Raw genomic sequence first — 17,426 nt, 5'->3', positions numbered from 1 at the left:
GATGTAAGCTGCCTTGAGCCCTTTGTAGGAAAAAGGCAGGATATAAATCCATAAATAAATAAATAAATAAATCAGGGATGTGCCTAGATGAAATACCATTTTCTAGACTAAAAAGGATAAAGACTGATCCATGGTCAACAACATCCCAAGAATTAAACATTCCTTGCACAGAAAATGATAAACTGTGAGATACTGATTTGAATGACAGAATTGATAAGTTTGCATCCAAAAAAGGTAGAAATAAACTGGTCTGGCTTCGTATATGGTGTAATTCTATAACATAGCTATGATTCCCCTGTGAATGTTCTGTGTGAACGTCTTCATTAATTCCATTCTTTTGTAAACTTATTACAGGTTCTACATTTATGAATAATCTTTTTATCAATGCTAAAGTTTGGTAATGTTCTACTTTCACTGAGTAGATAAAGAAGAGAACAAGGTTTTGTTTCTTGGGATCGGAGCCTATTATTATTATTATTATTATTATTATTATTATTATTATTATTATTAAGTTTGGACCTCCCAAGTTCTCCTAGTCCAGGTTCTCCAGTTGCTTTAATCTGGAGTACACAACAGAATCTTCAGAGGAATTTAATTATATGTCGGGACTAAGAGGAAAGGCTGCATTATGGACAATTGCTGTGGCGAGGATCGGGGGGGGGGGGGAGCCTGCTTCTCTCTGAATATACAAATTCACAATTTTCTGACCCTTCAATTGCCACCATTCTAGGAACTGGGTTTATGTGTTTAGAGTCCCAGTAAAAATGAGCAGAGAGCGGATTACAACATAGTGCCTTAACCAGAATCCGTTTATGGGTTTCTTGAAAAATGCACCAAACAGACTTGGGCTTAGCTCAAAAGTCCGTAGGCATTTACACGTCCATAGAAAAAATGACAGGGAAGATTTTAGGTCAGAAAGGCCCTGCTTCTAGCCAACCTTTCTGCTGGATGATCGCTTAAATACAGGGAGGGCAGGTAGAGGGCCGGCCGTGGTAGCTTCCCGAACCTTGCCCCTCCAGCTGCAGGGCCCTGTGGGGCTGAATTCCCAGCCTTCCGGCTGCCCATGGCTGGCGTTGTTCCGGCAAGGTGCCTCTCCCGCACTTGGGAATCGGTGTCACAGCCCCACGCTCTGGCCCGGATCACTCTGCCTGTGTGCAGAGTGCTTTTCTGCTTTCCCTGCGGATATGCAGCATCTCCATCCCTTCCCCGAAGCCAGGATTCCTGGGGAGACGGCTGCCACTCCAGGGTGGCGCTTCCCCCCCAGCTGCCCGTTCCCTCGGATCGCGTGCTTGTCCCTCCGGCCGGTGCCCGGGGCTGACCCAGCCTTGGCTCCCGCCCCCTTCCAGGCGCTGACCATTTGCACCACCCGGCCGAGCCGCTCCCCTTGGCCGTGGCCAGAGAAGCGAAGGTCAGCGAGCTGCAGGACGACCAGCTGGCTGAAGAGGACCTCTCCTTCCTGGATAGCCAGTGAGTGCTTCCAGCCTCCCGGAAGGGGGAGCTTCCCTTGGGTGGCCACTTGCCGGCCCAGCGGGACCCGGCCTGGGCTCCTGGCGTCAGCTGGACCCGCGGCACCCTGGGCAGCGCCCACTCAGCTTCCGGTTCCTTCCAGCGTGGAGCCCAAAGAGCAAAGCCAGCGGGAGAAGCTGGTGATCTCGGAGGACTGCGAGCTGATCACCATCATGGCCGTGATCCTGGGCCGTCTGGAGGTCACCACCCAGCACATCTATTTTTACGACGGCAGCAGCGAGAAGGATGAGACTGAGGAAGGTAATGGCAGGGCACCTCCGCCCAGGACCCTCTGCAGCTCGGCCAGCGGATTCCACGGGCCGGCCTTGCAGAATCCTGCCTCCGGGGGAGAGGGGCCGGCCGCTCACCCATGAAGTGTGGGGCAGGAGCCAGCGGGGGCTGAGCCCGTTGGGGCCCCTCCAAGCTGCCCGGTGAAGTTTCTCGGTCTGTTGCAGAAGAGCCGGGAGGCTCCTGGCAGGGGAGCAGGGCCAGGCGTGAGACCCAGGCCTTGGCCCAGCGCGGAGGCACGGGGGGCTCCGTCACGCTCGCCGGCCGCCCGGCTTTCCCTGCAAGAGGCCCCCGGAGGGAGCATCCAGTGGCCGGCGTGGAAGGGGGGGACCGGAGGGATGCTCCCCGTGGGACGCAGCTCTTCCTGTGCCCCGGGCCTCCTCCTCCAGCTTGGCCAAAGGTTGTTCAGAGGCAAACCGACCTGCCGACTGCAGGGCTTCAATAAGAAAGCTGCATGTCGAAGGATCGCCTCGGGTTTTGGAACGCGAGGGGAGCAGGAGAGGGGCCACGGAGTCATGCTTCATGGAGATAAACCATGGGTCATCCCGCCCCACCTGACCGATGCCCATTCTGCGTTGTTCTCACACAATCACACAACAATCACACAAACCCAGCCGGGGTGTGATGTCCCATGTCTTCATGGTGCCACTTAGATGCAGAATGTTGGAGACGTGAGGGTTTAAGATAGGCAGGGTTGCATAGTGGTTAGAGGTTGGACTGGGGACCTGGGAGATCAGTGTTCTAGTCCCCACTTGGCCGTGATGCTCTGTGGGTGACTTTGGGTCATCCAGTGTCCTCAGCCTAACCTACCTTCCAGGGTTGTTGTGAGGGTATAATGGAGAGGAGGAGGAGGAAGTGGGTTGCATAAAAAGATTAGGAGGGTGGCTACCTTCTCTGTGGTTGCACCCCAATTATGGAATAGAAGGAGGGGCGAACAGTCTGCCAGTCAAATTCGCAGACGAGACTCAAACGGGGGCCGTGGCCACAACTGAGGAGCAGGTACTCCAGATCCAAAAGGATCTGGACAGACTATGGAAGTGGGCAGGAGACAACAGGATGGCGTTCCATGTGGAGAAGTGCAAGATCTTGCACTTGGGGCACAGGAATGGGGGTCATAAGTACAGGTTAGGGGACAAGTGGCTGGAGAGTAGCACTTGTGAAAGGGACCTCGGGGTGCTGGTCGACTGCAGGCTGAACATGAACCAGCCATGTGATGCGGTGGTCAAGAGAGCGAACGCCACCCTTGGTTGCATAGCCAGAAGTGTGGCTTCCAGATCAAGAGAGGTATTACTACCACTCTACACGGCTCTAGTGCGCCCGCAACTGGAGTATTGTGCTCAGTTTTGGGCCCCTCATTACAGAAAGGATATAGCCAGGTTGGAGTCAGTGCAGCGAAGGGCCACAAGGTTGGTGGCCGATTTGCAGGGGGCGCTGTATGAGGAGAGACTGAGGGAACTGGGCCTCTTCAGCCTGGAGAAGAGGATACTCAGAGGGGATCTGTTGGCGACATCCAGGTATGTGAGGGGGTGTCACATGGAGGTGGGAAGAGACCTGTTCTCCCCTGCAGAGGAAGGCAGGAAGCGCTCCAGCGGAGGCAAGCTCAGGGAACCAAGGTTCAAGTGGGATGCCAGGAAGCACTTCCTGACAGTTAGGACCCCGAGGGTGTGGAATGGGCTTCCCCGGGAGGTGGTTGTGGCCCCACCGGTGAGGGTGTTCAAAGACAGGCTGGACATGCGCATGGTGGGCATGTTGTGAGTGGACCCAGCTGGAGCCGGGGGTCAGACCAGATGGCTCCTTCTGACTCACTCTGTTTCTATGTTTCTATGTTTCTATATGCTCCCCAGAGAGGTTTGCCTGGTGCCAACATTTTTATTTTTCAGCACCAGGCCAAACCCTTTTTATTTTCCCATTCTTTTAACATTTCATTGGTTTTAATGTGTTTTATACTGCACGCTGTGCTATTTTAATTTCTATTTACTTGTTTGTTGTAAACTCTCCCGAGATGCTAACAGAGGGTCGGTTTATAGAAGCTTTAAATAAGCAAATAAATAAATAAGCTGCTTTGGGTTTCTTGCAAGAGGAAAAAAGGCAGAAGAGAAATGCAATGTAATTCTGTATTTTTAGAAAGGTCTAAACATCCAGAGGCATCCTCCAGTCTGCATCACAAACCATTCCCACACGTCAGCTGGATTCTTCCATTTCAGAATATGGGGTCAAGGTATAAAAAGATTTCTTCTCCCCTCTCACTGAACCAAAGCCTTGTTTGTTATATTATTTTACAAGAGACTTCTATTTCCCCAAATCACACCTAATTCTGGAAGCTCTTTCAGAGCAGCAGATCAAGCGGCACTTTCTGGCAGCCTCTCCCTGCCACCGCACCCTAGAAGATCATTCCTCCTCTCCAGTTCCTCGCCAAAGAGAACCTGGGGCAGCGAAGCTGATGGGAGCAACAGCCGCTGCATCCAACAGCCCCAACGCCGCTCGCTCAGTCCTTCCCAGGGCTCACCTTTTATTTCTGGCCGCATGTTCAAAGACGTGGACGGCAACACAGCTTGCAAAAGCGGAAAAGTACCTGTTGAGCAACAAGCACAAAAGACAAATGTTAAGCTGCGCACCTAAATCTTGTGTACGGATAATCAGGTCGAGTTTGACTTCCCGGTGTCCTAACCTGGCCCTTTGGGATCCCCCAGAAAGTTGGGTCCCTTTCTAGTATCCCCCCCTGCTCCAACTTCCTTGACCGCTGATTTCCTGATAAATTCCAGACTAGTGTGACCCTCCCTGCCAAATTTGAAACATCTCTCCTAAGGCAGAGTGGCTGCTATTTTTATTTATTTATTTTATAACCTGCCCGATAGCCAAAGCTCTCCGAGTGGTTTACAACAGCACATGAAAACACAAGCAGCATGAAAAACATCGTCCAAGGATTCCCATGCAAACATTTCAAGCCAAATTATAATGCATAAAAAAAGATCCAATAGCCTGTACAAGTTAAATCAAAAGACCTGTTTAAGCAGCTAACAAAGGGCCCGTAAACTAATTAAATGTCCTGCAGTAAAGGACAGTCTTCACCTGGCACCGAAAGGATAGTAAGATTGATGCCAGGTGGGCCTCAGTTGGAAGTTGATTCCAGAAGTGGGACCACCACTGAAAAGACCCTTCTTCTTCTGGCTGCCACCCGAGGTTTTCCTTGAAGGTGGCAATCAGAGGCAGGCCCCAGATCTTGATTGCTTTGTCCAGATAGATTGTGGCAAGGAGCGGCATTCTGCTTAGAAGTACAGAACAGAGTGAGGCCCAGAGGCTGAAGCGAGCACCGTACCCCCCTGAAAGACTAGGGCTGCCCTGGTACTCACTGTATGTAGGTGTCCAGGAACAAGTCAGCTTTCGAGAGCAAGTAGATATCCCGGGGGCTGGTAAACTCCGGCGTGCCAAGATGCTGCTTCAGCGTTCTCCAGCTCTCCTCTATCAAGTCCCAGAGAGCTTGGAAGTGGTCGTTCAGCCGTAAGAAAAGCTTCTTATTCTCAAAGGAGCCTTAAGAGATGGGAATGGGAGTCAGAGCAGGGGGAGGAGGGGGAAGAGAACGGGCCTTCGGGGGCTGTTTTGGATGGTCCCTGGCTGGGCATGCCGTTGGGTCGCAGAGAGTATGCTGACCCACCGCTTGGAATGGCTTTCTCATGGTTTCCTGCAATGCCCATCATCCCCGGCCAGCTGACTGTCCACCACAGTCCAGGCACTGGATTGAGGACTTGGACGAAGAAGTAGGTTGCAGGCCTGCCCTAGCGCAGAAGGTCTCTGGGTGGCTTACGAAGGTTGGAAGAACCGTGTGGTGGAAAAGCCCCGAGCAGCAGTGCGATCTTTGCACACAGACGCATCTGTGCACTCTTAGGGGAGCGATCCTGTGGCCCCCAGTGCCGGGAAAGAGAGGGGCAGTCGCCCTTGGCCTGTGCCCCCAGGCCATGCTGATCTGAGTCAGAGGAAAGAGCGGGGGAGGCGGAGAGGCCTGGGAATTTGGGGCTTCCAGGTTGGAGATGCCTGGAGGTGCTTCTCTCCAGGGGCCAAGGCATGCTCTGGGAGTAACCAAGATGTACCTCTGTTGGGAGGGCGCCTGGGAGAGGGGTCCTCAGAGCCAGATGAAGCCGGAATGACTCTTGACCCCATGGCACAGCGTTGGGAGAGGAGGGCTAGCCAACTGGAGGGTTGGCCGATGGGGAAAAGGTATGCTTGCTTCCAGAAGGACCCTCCCAGAGGGATGGAGCCCAGACAGACTCAGAAGGAGGGTTCCTGGAAGTAGTCACTCGACTGGGTTCAACGAGCCGCTGTGTGCATGCTCAGAGACGCCTTCTGTGGTGATGATGCTTACTGGATATATTTTGGAGAATAAAGAGCTTTCACAAAGAAATGGTCTGCTGGCATGAGTGTGTGAAAGGAGGAAAATGCAGCTCATGACACCTAGAAAGACTGGGGGGTCAGAGGATACCCTGAAAACTCAGCACTCTGACCCCGGAGCTGGGAATTGCAGCTCTGTAGTGAGCAGAAAGGGAAGGGGACTGGAGAGGGAGGGCGCGTGCCTTCAAAACCTCTCACAAGCTTCCTTCTCCAAAATGCTGGACGGGCCGAAAAGCCTTTCTAGGACAAGGCGGAGTGGCAGGTGGTGGAGTGGCCAAGACAGCCTCCCTCGTGTCTCTCGCCCGGCACAGGGTGGCCCTCACAGGCCATCCAATTCCTAGGATTTCCAGTCTTTGCAAAAGGATTGCATCCCAAATGATTTTAAAAATGGAGCTCAGAGAAGAACACACATAGACCCAACCCATCGAAATGGCAGGTGGAGAAATAAACATCTCATGAAACCGTAAGGTAGTTTAAAGGGGCTGGGGAATATCAAGATATTGGCAAAGGCACTGTTTCAAAGCCAGAAAGCTTGCCATTGCTGGGGGCCCATTCTCACCTGACTGGAGGAGGGGCTTGAGGACGACGCTGTTGATCCGCGCAAGACGGGCGGAGAATGTCTCTTCTGTTCTCAGAAGCAGGGAAGCCACTTCTGCGATGCCCATGTCCTACGGCAGGGTAGAGAAGCATCCACTCAGCAGCAGAAGGTGCCACGGAGGTTCCTTAGGCAGAATATCCTGTCCTGGTGGGCGAACGAACCGTGCCGTGCTATTTCTGCATGATACGTTTGGTTTTTAGAAACCACCATAAGAAACCACGGTCTGCTGCAGGGTTTCCACACTTCACCGTGGTTTCTCTGTCTGTCTGTACCCAGCATCGTGGTTTCCACGGCCCTGATAAGCCGCCACCATAGATTCCCCGGGAAAGAGCAGCAGCTGTTTTAGGAGCTGCTCTAGCCGTCCAGCATGGGATTGGGTTTCAGGTGTGGTGGCTGATGGGATACAAACCAGCAGAGGGAGGACTATGGAGAACAGTGGAAATCACACGAGCATAGAAACCATTGGATCATCTGTCAGGCACATCAAGGCAACCCTCCAAACGCAATGGGGACCACGCAGGTTGTTTGTTGTGTGAACCCAGCCAATATGAAGGTTCGCCATGGTGAAGAACATAAAGGAGGGACTTAACAGTGGACACGTTGATCCCTGAGGTGATGGCTGTTGTTCCTGCCCACTCATAAGAGCGATGGTGTGCTCAGGGGAGAATTAGTGCTTCTAAAATTTCCCCTCATTTCCAAAGATACTTTTACAAGCACAAAAGCACAAAAACCTCTTAGAAAATGCACCTGCCCTCTGACCACTAGGCCACATCACCCACCTTGATGTCAACTGACAATAATTGTTCTCCAGCCTTGGTAAATCCCAGTGAATTACTTGCTATTTCTGTTCTCTGCTTCCCAAGTTCTCTACTTCTTGGATATTTCGAGCAGTGCTACAGACAAATGCAAACACCGGTTTGGTTTTAGGTTTTCAAAACATGAGGGAAAGTGTTTCTTTGTCCCAGCAATCTGCAGTGCTGCCTAAAATTTATTTTCACCTAGAAGAAGCTCCTTGCACTCTTATCTGCGCGACAGCCCTGTGAGGTAGGCTAAGCAGAGAGGCAGCGACTGGCCCAAAGTCACCCAGTAAGCTCCAGGGCTGAGTGGGGACTGGAACCCAGGGCCCCTGTGTCCCAGGACATCACTACCCCATCTTGCCTCTCCCAGCCACCCCATCCCATTATCCTTTCCCTCTAGATTTCCATCTCCCAGCCCAACAGTTAACCAGTGCACAATCCACAAGGTCTATTGTATTTTCAAAATACCTGGTGGTCCGCCAAGAACTTCCTTCTACATCGTATGTGGTTACTGCCAATTTGGCTCCACAAAGGCCGGGCACTTGGAGAATAAAGCCCGCTATTGTAATACAGGATGAAACCAATTCTTGGCACAAGAGTTTAAAAAGAAGAAGTACCAGCTCTGTCTTCCAGGAACTTCATTGTTCAGTCAACTGTGCCAGATCCCTACCCACTTTTAAGGAAGAGAATTGTGATCGTGGCTCAGAAAGCTGATTGTTCCAGCTCTCTGGGAAATACGGAGAATACTAGCAGACCAAAAAGCTCTTCAAAAGGTCTTTTAGTTCCAGGTTGGCCACATTGGCAGCACCAAAAACGCGGCTTAGAGATGCCATAGATTTCTATGCATTTGCAAAATTTACATGTACAAGGGAAAATCTGGAAATCATTACTAGCATTTCTATAAAAGTGTGAGATACTTTATCCTGATAGGGAAGACTTTTTCCTCCCCTTCATCATACTAGAACCCAGAAAGGTCATCCCGTGAAGATGGTGGGTATCGCTCAACCCTGGAAAAGTGAGGAACTACCCACCGATGAACTGATTCTAAAAAAGATTCTGGACTTTGCAGAAATGGATTGATTGACTTTATCACTGAAGGAGAAAGAAGATACTGACTTCTATCAAACTTGGGACTCTTTTTATTATTGGCTAGAGAAATGGGACTTGACTTAGATTTAAATATGTGTTTAAGTTATCATAAATGGAAAAAGAAGGGTGTGGGGGCTGACCCAGCGGGCTCGATGTTTTTGATGATGGATGTTGTTTGTAGTTTTCTTTTTGTTTCTTTTAGGATTTTAATTTCAAATAAAACTCTTTTTTTTTTAAAAAAAGATGGTGGGTGGAAGGTTTGGGACAAGAAAGGCCTTCTTCACACAGCACGGGGCCAGGCGATGGGTCTGACTTCCACAAGATGCCTTGGTGGCCACGAATCTGGGTGGGTTTCAACGGGATTGGAGATTCTTGGAGGAGAAGGTCATCCATAGATGGAGATTCCTGAGGACCGCCGAGTGGGATGCGGGACGAGATGGCTCTTGGTCTGATCCAGCAGGATTTTCCTTCTGCTCTTATGACCTTCTCAGCCTGTGGTCCAGGAATTAGCTGTAATTAGGAATTAGGGCAACGTCCCTGTTCTCCTCCTCTACGGAAAACCAGTGTGATGTCATGGTTAAGAAAGCAGGACTGGGACTCTGGAAATCTGGGTTCGAGTCCCCGCTCAGCCATGGAGTTCCCTGGGTGACTTTGGGCCAGTTACAGGCTTTCAGTCCAACCTACCTCACAAGGCTGTTGTTGTGAGGATAAGATGGAGAGGTGGAGGAGAATTATGGAAGCTGCTGTAGATCTTTTGGCATGAAAAAGGCAGGCTAGAAATATCAATCCACCAACCAACCAATACGGGACTTTCTCTGACCTAATTCAGCCTCAGGCATTCTGACCAAACTACTCCCAAAAGCACCGGGAGATGTGGACTTCATGGAGATTTAAAACCAATGCATGACTCAGTTTTAACAATTCCATACCATGCACTCTAAATATACCCTGTATCCATCATATCCAATCTGCATAATAAAGAAATGCAGAAAAATAAAAACTGAAAACACTCAGAAGGGTGTTTCAGAGGCTAGGAAGGCTCCTGGTCCATGTTGCTCAAAGTCCAGCCTGCCAACCTTTACCTGTACTGTTTGGTGACAATCATCTGCCGCCATTTTGCTTAAACATACACATGTTCTGGCTTTTTAATGTTGCAAACCAGTCTGTTGAAAACTGGGAAGGCTCACTGCCCAGTTTCCAGAAGGGAAAAAGGTTCTCCAGCCAGAGAGGAATAACACAGGAAGCAGGGAGTTTCGGCAGTCCCTGGCTGCAGAGTCTTTAACTGCCGTTGCACCACCAAGAGTCTATTGGGAAGTTTTCTGTGGTGAACAAAGCCAAGCCTAACAGGAAAAAAATGAGAGTTTTGCAAATTCTCACCAGCAAAAGGCCCATTTCCCCCCCTTTTTCCTGGCAGGGCGAACAGCTGAACCATTAACAAAAATGCAGCAGGTAGAAGATGATGGATTTGACCTTTCCTGCCGGGAAACACACAGAGAAAACTTCTCTGTTGAGGGATTCGAGAAAGGCAGCCTCCAAGGCCCAACAGGTAATAAGCCGGTTAACGAACGCCAGGGTTGCTTGCAGGAAGTCAAACACAGCGGGGCATGTCATAATCGGAAATGCGAACACCAGTTCTTGTAATGTGGCCAAATCCTGTACGCGAACGGTCCTTGCACAAAATGGGGAATTTTCATAGCAAGTCATTTCACTTATCTTTTCCTATCCCAGTTTGGTTTGGTTTTTTTGGTGAGGGGAATGAAACGAGAGAATTTCCACATGGAGCTTTGCATAAAAAGATGCTTAAAAAATAGAACTTCAATAAAACATGGTCCCTTAAAACGGCTATTTAAAGCATTTCCCGAGCTAGCAATAAGCTCCTCTGGAGCTAGTTAAAACCATGTGAGAAACCTAATTTAACAACAGTGGGGATATTCATACGGTTTTATGAGCCTTGAATGATGCTCCCACCCTGCTTTTCTTCTTTTCGCAAGGAACCCGAGGTGACAGGAAGTTCTCCTCTGCTTCATTGATCCACACAACAACCCTGTGAGGTTGGTGAGGTTGAGAGACCACAGCTGGCCCTAACTTATCCAATGAACTTCATGGCTGAGTCCCCACTCCAGCACCTTTAACCACTACACCATACTGCCAATAAGGGCATAATCCTGGGCAAGTAGACAGAAAGAAAACTACAACACCTGGGACATGCTAGAACTTGTAGGCCTTTCTTCTCCTTAAGCATGATAGGAATGTACCCTAAAACTCAGAAAACAAGCTCAGCCTCTCCAATTTAAAGCAGTTTTAAATAAATGGGATTTCAATGGGATTTCAAACAGTACCAGATGAGATCATGTAGGAGGGAGTTCCACAGAGACAAGGCCAACACCGAAAGTGCCAACGTGTTCTGTCCACTCTCAGAATGTCAGCTGGGCATTCTTAACTTTGTTAAGTCGGGTTTATTGTATGAGCTGAACTTTGAGTAAGATTCAAACAAAGCTGTTATTATTATTATTATTATTATTATTATTATTATTATTATTATAACATTTCTATGCCGCCCCTTGCCGAAGCCTCAGGGCGGCTTACAACACAATAAAATACATTGAAATACAATAGAACATAATAAATTTTATGAATTGCCAAGAGAGGGAACGCCACAGGTAAAGCTGGGCTTACTGTACCTCCTTATGACCACATGACCTTCCATTTCCTGTGAAGATAAACCCTTAAACATTAAATGCAGGGAGCTTGCAAGTGCTTTCTGTTCACAATCTCCCTACAAGCTTCACAACAACCCTGCAAGGTAGGGTTATGAAGTCCCACTTGTAGATCCTGGGCTGGAGCAAGCAACAGTCTCACAGCTTCAGGAAGAAATAAGTAACCTGACGTGCTTCAGGTGTTATTGGACTGAAACTTCCACTGCACCTGGGCACTGGCCATGCCGGCCGGAGCTGATGGGGGTTGTAGTCTGGGACAGTTGGGGCATGAGGTAGCCAACTCCTGGGTCTCCAGATTCACAGCCAGTTTTAGTCAACAGGCTAATCAATACGAAAATGTCTGGATTTAATCCAAATGTCCTTCCCTAAATTATTCCAAACTGATTTATTTGAATTCATTGCCGTTAATTTGACCAAACTGCAAGATAAAGCCAAGAACCTCCTAGCATTTTAAGGGCAAGCCGGTTGCACTGAGAGAGAGAGAGGGAGAGAGAATGAGAACTAAATCAACAAGTTAATTCAGTCTTCCTGCCAGGCTGGTCTAGTTTGGCCAAATCCTAAAATGTGAGTCAGGATTCAAACCCAGAACCCATTTCGAGTACCAGCCCTATCCCTTGCCCATGAAAAATAAGAAAGAGCAATAACTCTGAGCATCCACAAAGTGTCTTAGCACTTATCCAGAGCTTCCCTGAAAGGGTAACCCCTGCCCCCAAACACTCTACATTTTAGGAACTAAGAGCCCTAATTTCCCTCCTGACGGTGCAACAAGAAGTCAGAATTCTTATTCCAATGTACTGCACAATCATGCTAATGAAGTAATTATTCTTAATCTTTTTATTATTCTAATATTGCATTTCTATCCTGCTTTTGCTCCTCTGGTGAAGGACCCAGGGCAGCCGGCATAGCTTCATTTTATCCTCACAACAACAACCCTGCAAGGTAGGTGAGATGGAGTGGGAACAGAGGCACCCAGGGAGTCTGATGGATGAAGGTGGACTAGAACCCAGATCTCCGAGTCCCCCGTCCAGCTCTCTCTGCACCAAACCACAGAAGCTGTGTGGATTCTAGACTTGCACATGGCGGGCATGTCATGAGCGGAGCCGGCTGGAGCCAGGGGTCAGACTAGATGGCCCATGAGGCCCCTTCTGACTCGCTCAGTTTCTATGCTTCCATGATTTAGCAGAGGGTTTGCAGGAGACCCTTATGGACCCCATGGAAGCACACACACATACACACACCCCCAAGCATTCCATGGGGGCCAAGCAAAAAGAAAAAAAATTGCCCAGAGTGGCTGCAAAGTGCCAACACGGTCCATGCAGGCTAGCTTTCACGGTGCTTCAAGCCAGCACCGGGGTCTCCCCCGCATCCTTCCCCGAGATGGTACCCTCCCAGGGGCCTGCTCCACAAATCCCTTCCTTGGACCTCCTGGTGGGATTTCAGTCCAGCAGCCCTGGGGAGGGATGGGAAAAGCCGCTGGGTTGCAAGCAAGCACCCCTCCTGCTCCAGAGCTCGCTTGCCTGCCTGCCAGGGCCGCTCCTTTCCCATGACTAACCCCTTTGGCATCTGTTTACTCCCTGCAAGGGCTGGCCTTGATCTGACGGATCCAGGGACAAGCTGGAATTCTCTGCACAGTGGATGCAGTTTGAGGGAGAGAAAACCTCTGTTTGTGTGTCTGTGTGTGGTGGCGAGAGCAGGTGGGAGCACCTTTTGACCTTTTGTCACTTTTGGGGAGAGACGCCGGGATTCAAGCTAAAAGCAGCCCTCCCTTTGTCTCAGACTCTGGATGGAGCTTGGATGATCTGTAGCCACGGGCAAGGGAAGGAAACCTCTTGCAAACAGCAAGGTTCACCCTGTGACCGGGTGGGTAAACTTGAGGGCTCATCTATTATTATTATTATTATTATTATTATTATTATTATTATTATTATTAGAACATTTCTATGCCGCCCCTTGCCGAAGCCTCGGGGCAGCTTACAACACAATAAAATACAATACAATACAAAAATAACAATATAAAATTAAAATTAATAATATAAAATAAATAAATATTAAAAAATATAAACGATATAAAAGAAGTTATAAAAGAAAAGTTATAAAAGAAAAGAAAAGAAGAAAAGGAAAGGAAAGGAAAGAAGTTGTCCTGGCCAGATGAATAAGTGAATATTGTTAACAATTAAAATGACGTTTAAATAAAAAGGTCTTCACCTGGCGCCGAAAAACAAATAACGACGGCGCCAGGCGGACCTCTCTGGGGAGCACATTCTAAGTGGGGGGTTTGTTTCTGGATTTCTTTTTCTTTCACTAGGATCTCCTGGCCCATCATCCTCAGTCTGGTGCAAAAGCCATCCACGTAGAATCACAGAAAGCTCAGCCCAAGGACAAGTTTGGAGGGCCAGAGCTGAGCCACAACGCTTTCACCGGTTCACACAATAATTCAGCCTGCAGTTGCATGCCATGTGAGTCCTCCTTCGAGTAGACCCACTGAACTGAATGGGGCAGGAGTGGGTGATAATGTCACGCTCGTTCCGTTCAGTAGGTCTTCTCAAAGGAGAAGCTACGCAGCCGGGTTACCTCCTTGCACTCTCTGTTTCAGCAGTGACTTCGGCGTGGGAATAACTTTGTCAACGAGAAGCAGAAATCTTTGTCGATCCAGCAGAAATCTCCAAAGAGCTACCAGATAACCTCTGGGCTAGGAAGTGCTGCAAACCAAGCTGGAGAAAACTGACTGAAAGCCAAACTTGGTTGTATCTGAAAGGGGTGCCAGCAAACACACACACAGACACACGGGCTCTGTAGTTCCATCTGTCTGATGGGAAATTCTCCTCCTGCCTCATTCCACCGTGTGTCCACACACAATCAGAACAAGCTCTGACTCAACCACTGAAGCCTGACATAACCCTCTCGTATCCAAGGTTCTTGGACTCCACAAGAAACCCACCCAGGGCCTGTCGAACAAGCGGCAAGCCTTGTGTCGCAGTGGGGGGAAATGAACCTTCCAACTCGTCAGCCCAGCTACTGGAGCCTGCGAGGTCCTTGGTGCAAGCTGTCTCTGATCTTTGAGCACACTATATTCCAGTCGATCCCAGAGTTGCAGAGAGATGGCCAAATTACCCCAAGAGAACTCACACCCCCACCAGTGGGGAAGGATGCTCTGACCACACACCCGCTGCAGGGATGAAGGTGAAGGCACCTACCGCAGCTCTGGGGAAGGCACCGTTGCAGAATTTCCCCTTCCTTCTTCCATAATGCTGGGCCACGCTTCACCAGCCTGGCCTCTCCAGGTGTGTTGGATGTTAGTCAGAGCCTCACTCATTTCAGTGGGTCTACTTGGGTTACCCCAGACTAGATCGCACTTTTGTGCATTGGAACCACACGATCTTGGCCCTGCCATTCGCATCGCTCTGTACGGATCACCCCACCTGATATAATTGCAACAAAATGCTGATTACATTCCACTCCAAACCTAGACGCGTCTGCTCAGAAGTAAGTCACGCATGTGCAATGGGGCTTGTTCCCAGGAAACATGCCAAGCATGGCACCCCAAGTCTCGTCCTCTTCGTGCACCCCCAATCCGCTACAAGGTATGGGTCAAGCTTGGCAAGTTAAGACAGGTTCCCCCTTAAGCTGCCATCAACTGGTTGCATTCCAGCACAACCAGGAGTACATGAAAGACCTTTTGCCTTGAAACATGTTTTATAAAGTAAAGAACAGCAGAAAGAACCGATGTGGCTCCGACTCCTAGAAGTGCAGAGGTTTAGCTATTTCAAACCCATTTTAAATGTATTTTAATGCTAGCTTGCTTTTTTTCTTGCATTTTATTGTTTTGTTTTTATGCGTTGTTGTACGTTGCCCAGAGAGCTTCAGCGATGGGGCAGGATGGAAATGAAATGAAAATAAATTGCTCTGTGGAGTGCAAGCTCCACTCTGTACATGATCCACAACACTGTTACTTCCCAAGGAGCAGGGCTGAAACTTTAGATTCCTTGCCTCCAGTGGGGTGAAAAGCAATAATAAGAGTGGTGATGATGATGATGATGATGATGATGATGATGTTCAGGCACAGGTATGGTCTGAAGGCAGGTAAGACAGGCACCAAGCTGATGCTAAGCAGGTTTTCCTCTGGCCAGTTGCTTGGAGGGGAGACCACCTGGGCACCTCAGGTAACTACCTTGGAGGTCATGGTGGAAGAAACATAGCAGGAAACAGCCCACTGGACAAAAAAGCTAGCGATCCCTAGCAAAGCAACACGATCCATAAAACCCATGGACACAATCACGCAAACATCACAAATGCATAATGACCCACAATGCAAGTCACACAGAGGTGGGTCGTGTCCTTTTTCCCCCTGCAGTGGAGGGCAGGACGCGCTCCAACGGAGCCAAGCTCAGGGAGCCAAGGTTCCATGTGGAAGCCAGGAAGCCCTTCCTGACAGTCAGGACCCCCAGGGTGTGGAATGGGGGTCCTGACTGGGGGTCCTCCTACCACAGGAGGTGGCTGAGGCCCCATTGGTGAGGGTGATCAAGGACAGGCTGGACATGCACAGGGTAGGCATGTCATGAGAGCAGCCACCTGGAGCCGGGGGTCAGACTAGATGGCCCGGGAGGTCCCTTCTGACTCGCTGTGTTTCTATGTTTCTAATTCCGGAGAAGAAGGAAAAACCACAGAAGCTTGTACAGATCAATACATCTTTCACCAGCACTGGCAACAGTGAAAGATGCATCTGACGGAGAACCCCAGCCTGCTATGAGCACATCAAAATACAAAATACAAATCAAAATGTGGCGGGCATGGGACCCCCCAAACTCACCGTATCTCAGAGCCAGCATCGTGTGTGTGACCTCTGCTAGGAATCCGAACTGTTCTGGGCGAGCATTCCTGCACTGGCACCTCGTCACCTCCCACAGCCAGACTTCCCCTTCTGTTTGGGTACGGATCCAGGCCTGCTTCCTGGATGACACACGCTGCCCAGCCAGAGCTGCTGTTACGAAACGCTGGTGAGCTCAGAGGTTCCACCCAGTCAGGCACCTCACTCTGCCGTTTACAAACAGGGAGTGCTCTCCAGCCACATGTACGGTGCACATGCACGAAAGCTGCGAGGTGAGGAATGGTTGCTTGAAAAAGAGGATCTGGAGAAACACAGGTCCGGGCTGCATTTTCCAGCCTAGCCGAGCTCTTGACCTGTGGCCTCACGAAGCTGCCCGGGGAAAGCGCGGGGCACCCGTTTCCAGAAGGGGGACCTCCGTGTCGCATCTCCCCCTATGGATGGACCGGGATGCCCGGAGCACCTCTGAGTGCCTCCGGCAAAGGAGGGGGAGAAGATGGCCAGAGGGTGGAAGGCCTTCTTTGGGGTGGCCCCAGTCCGGTGCCGACATGGCCTCCCTTCAGCACCAGGTCAAGTTTTTCCTCTGCTCACAGGCACCTCGTGAAAAGCCTCACACTTCTTAATGCGATTCTTTTTATCAGATGCTGCTAAGTCAGTTTTTTCTTTCATCCATCCATATAGGGCTTTTTGCACCTTAAAAATGGTTTCATCCGGCTGTTAAGGTTTTCACCAGAGGGCAGGACAGAAGGAACCTTGGGAGAAAACTGCAAGGTGCATCTGCTCCCCGGAGCTTGTTGAGAAGTCCAGTTTCGTTTCCTGATGATGGGAGTGAGAATCCTGGCTGAATTGAGATAACGATGTGGTTTTCTAAAAAGGAAATTGTTCACGAACGGGCACAGAGCTGGTTTTAAAGTGCTTTAATGCCATTGTTGCAACTCGGGGTTCTTTCCACTACATTTCTGTGTGGCCACTCTGGTGACGCTCTCAGGCAAATGCTTCATGCATGTGAGGAAGTCTTTGAAGGTGCCACGAAAGCATTTCTTTGCTTTGACAGAACCCGGGTCAGAGGGACTATTCATCGGCTCCAGATTTTACTCTGAACTCTGAAGGAACTATCCATGGTGCTGAATCCTGGGCCCAAATATATTAGATACCAGGGGAGGCTCCTTCCAGGTTCCCAGTAAAACCTGGAGTGGATCAGGACTTGATTCTTGCCTTGATGCGTG

The 17,426-nt window shown here is 49.7% G+C and overlaps 1 protein-coding gene across 2 annotated transcripts in view; it reads right to left on the bottom strand.

Moving 5' to 3' along the window:
- Window positions 1–16,296, bottom strand: part of ALS2CL (ALS2 C-terminal like) — a 45,925-nt gene extending 29,629 nt beyond the window's left edge. The window contains exons 1-4 of one of the 2 annotated variants that reach the window (XM_044425085.1): window positions 16,186–16,296; window positions 6,737–6,951; window positions 5,145–5,322; window positions 4,301–4,366 (exon numbers count right to left, since the gene is read on the bottom strand). In XM_044425085.1, coding sequence (XP_044281020.1) covers window positions 4,301–4,366; window positions 5,145–5,322; window positions 6,737–6,842 — 350 coding nt within the window. In that variant the 5' untranslated portion in view covers window positions 6,843–6,951; window positions 16,186–16,296. The remainder of the gene's footprint in view (window positions 1–4,300; window positions 4,367–5,144; window positions 5,323–6,736; window positions 6,952–16,185) is intronic. The other variant, XM_044425086.1, reaches the window with a different exon arrangement.
- Window positions 16,297–17,426: the final 1,130 nt, after the last annotated feature.

This window comes from Varanus komodoensis, unplaced genomic scaffold, assembly GCF_004798865.1.
Source record: "Varanus komodoensis strain SLA01 unplaced genomic scaffold, ASM479886v1 scaffold15, whole genome shotgun sequence".
In the NCBI taxonomy this organism is placed as follows: Eukaryota; Metazoa; Chordata; class Lepidosauria; order Squamata; family Varanidae; genus Varanus; species Varanus komodoensis.
Note: the sequence above shows the minus strand (reverse complement) of the source record. Positions and strands in the feature narration are given on the sequence as shown.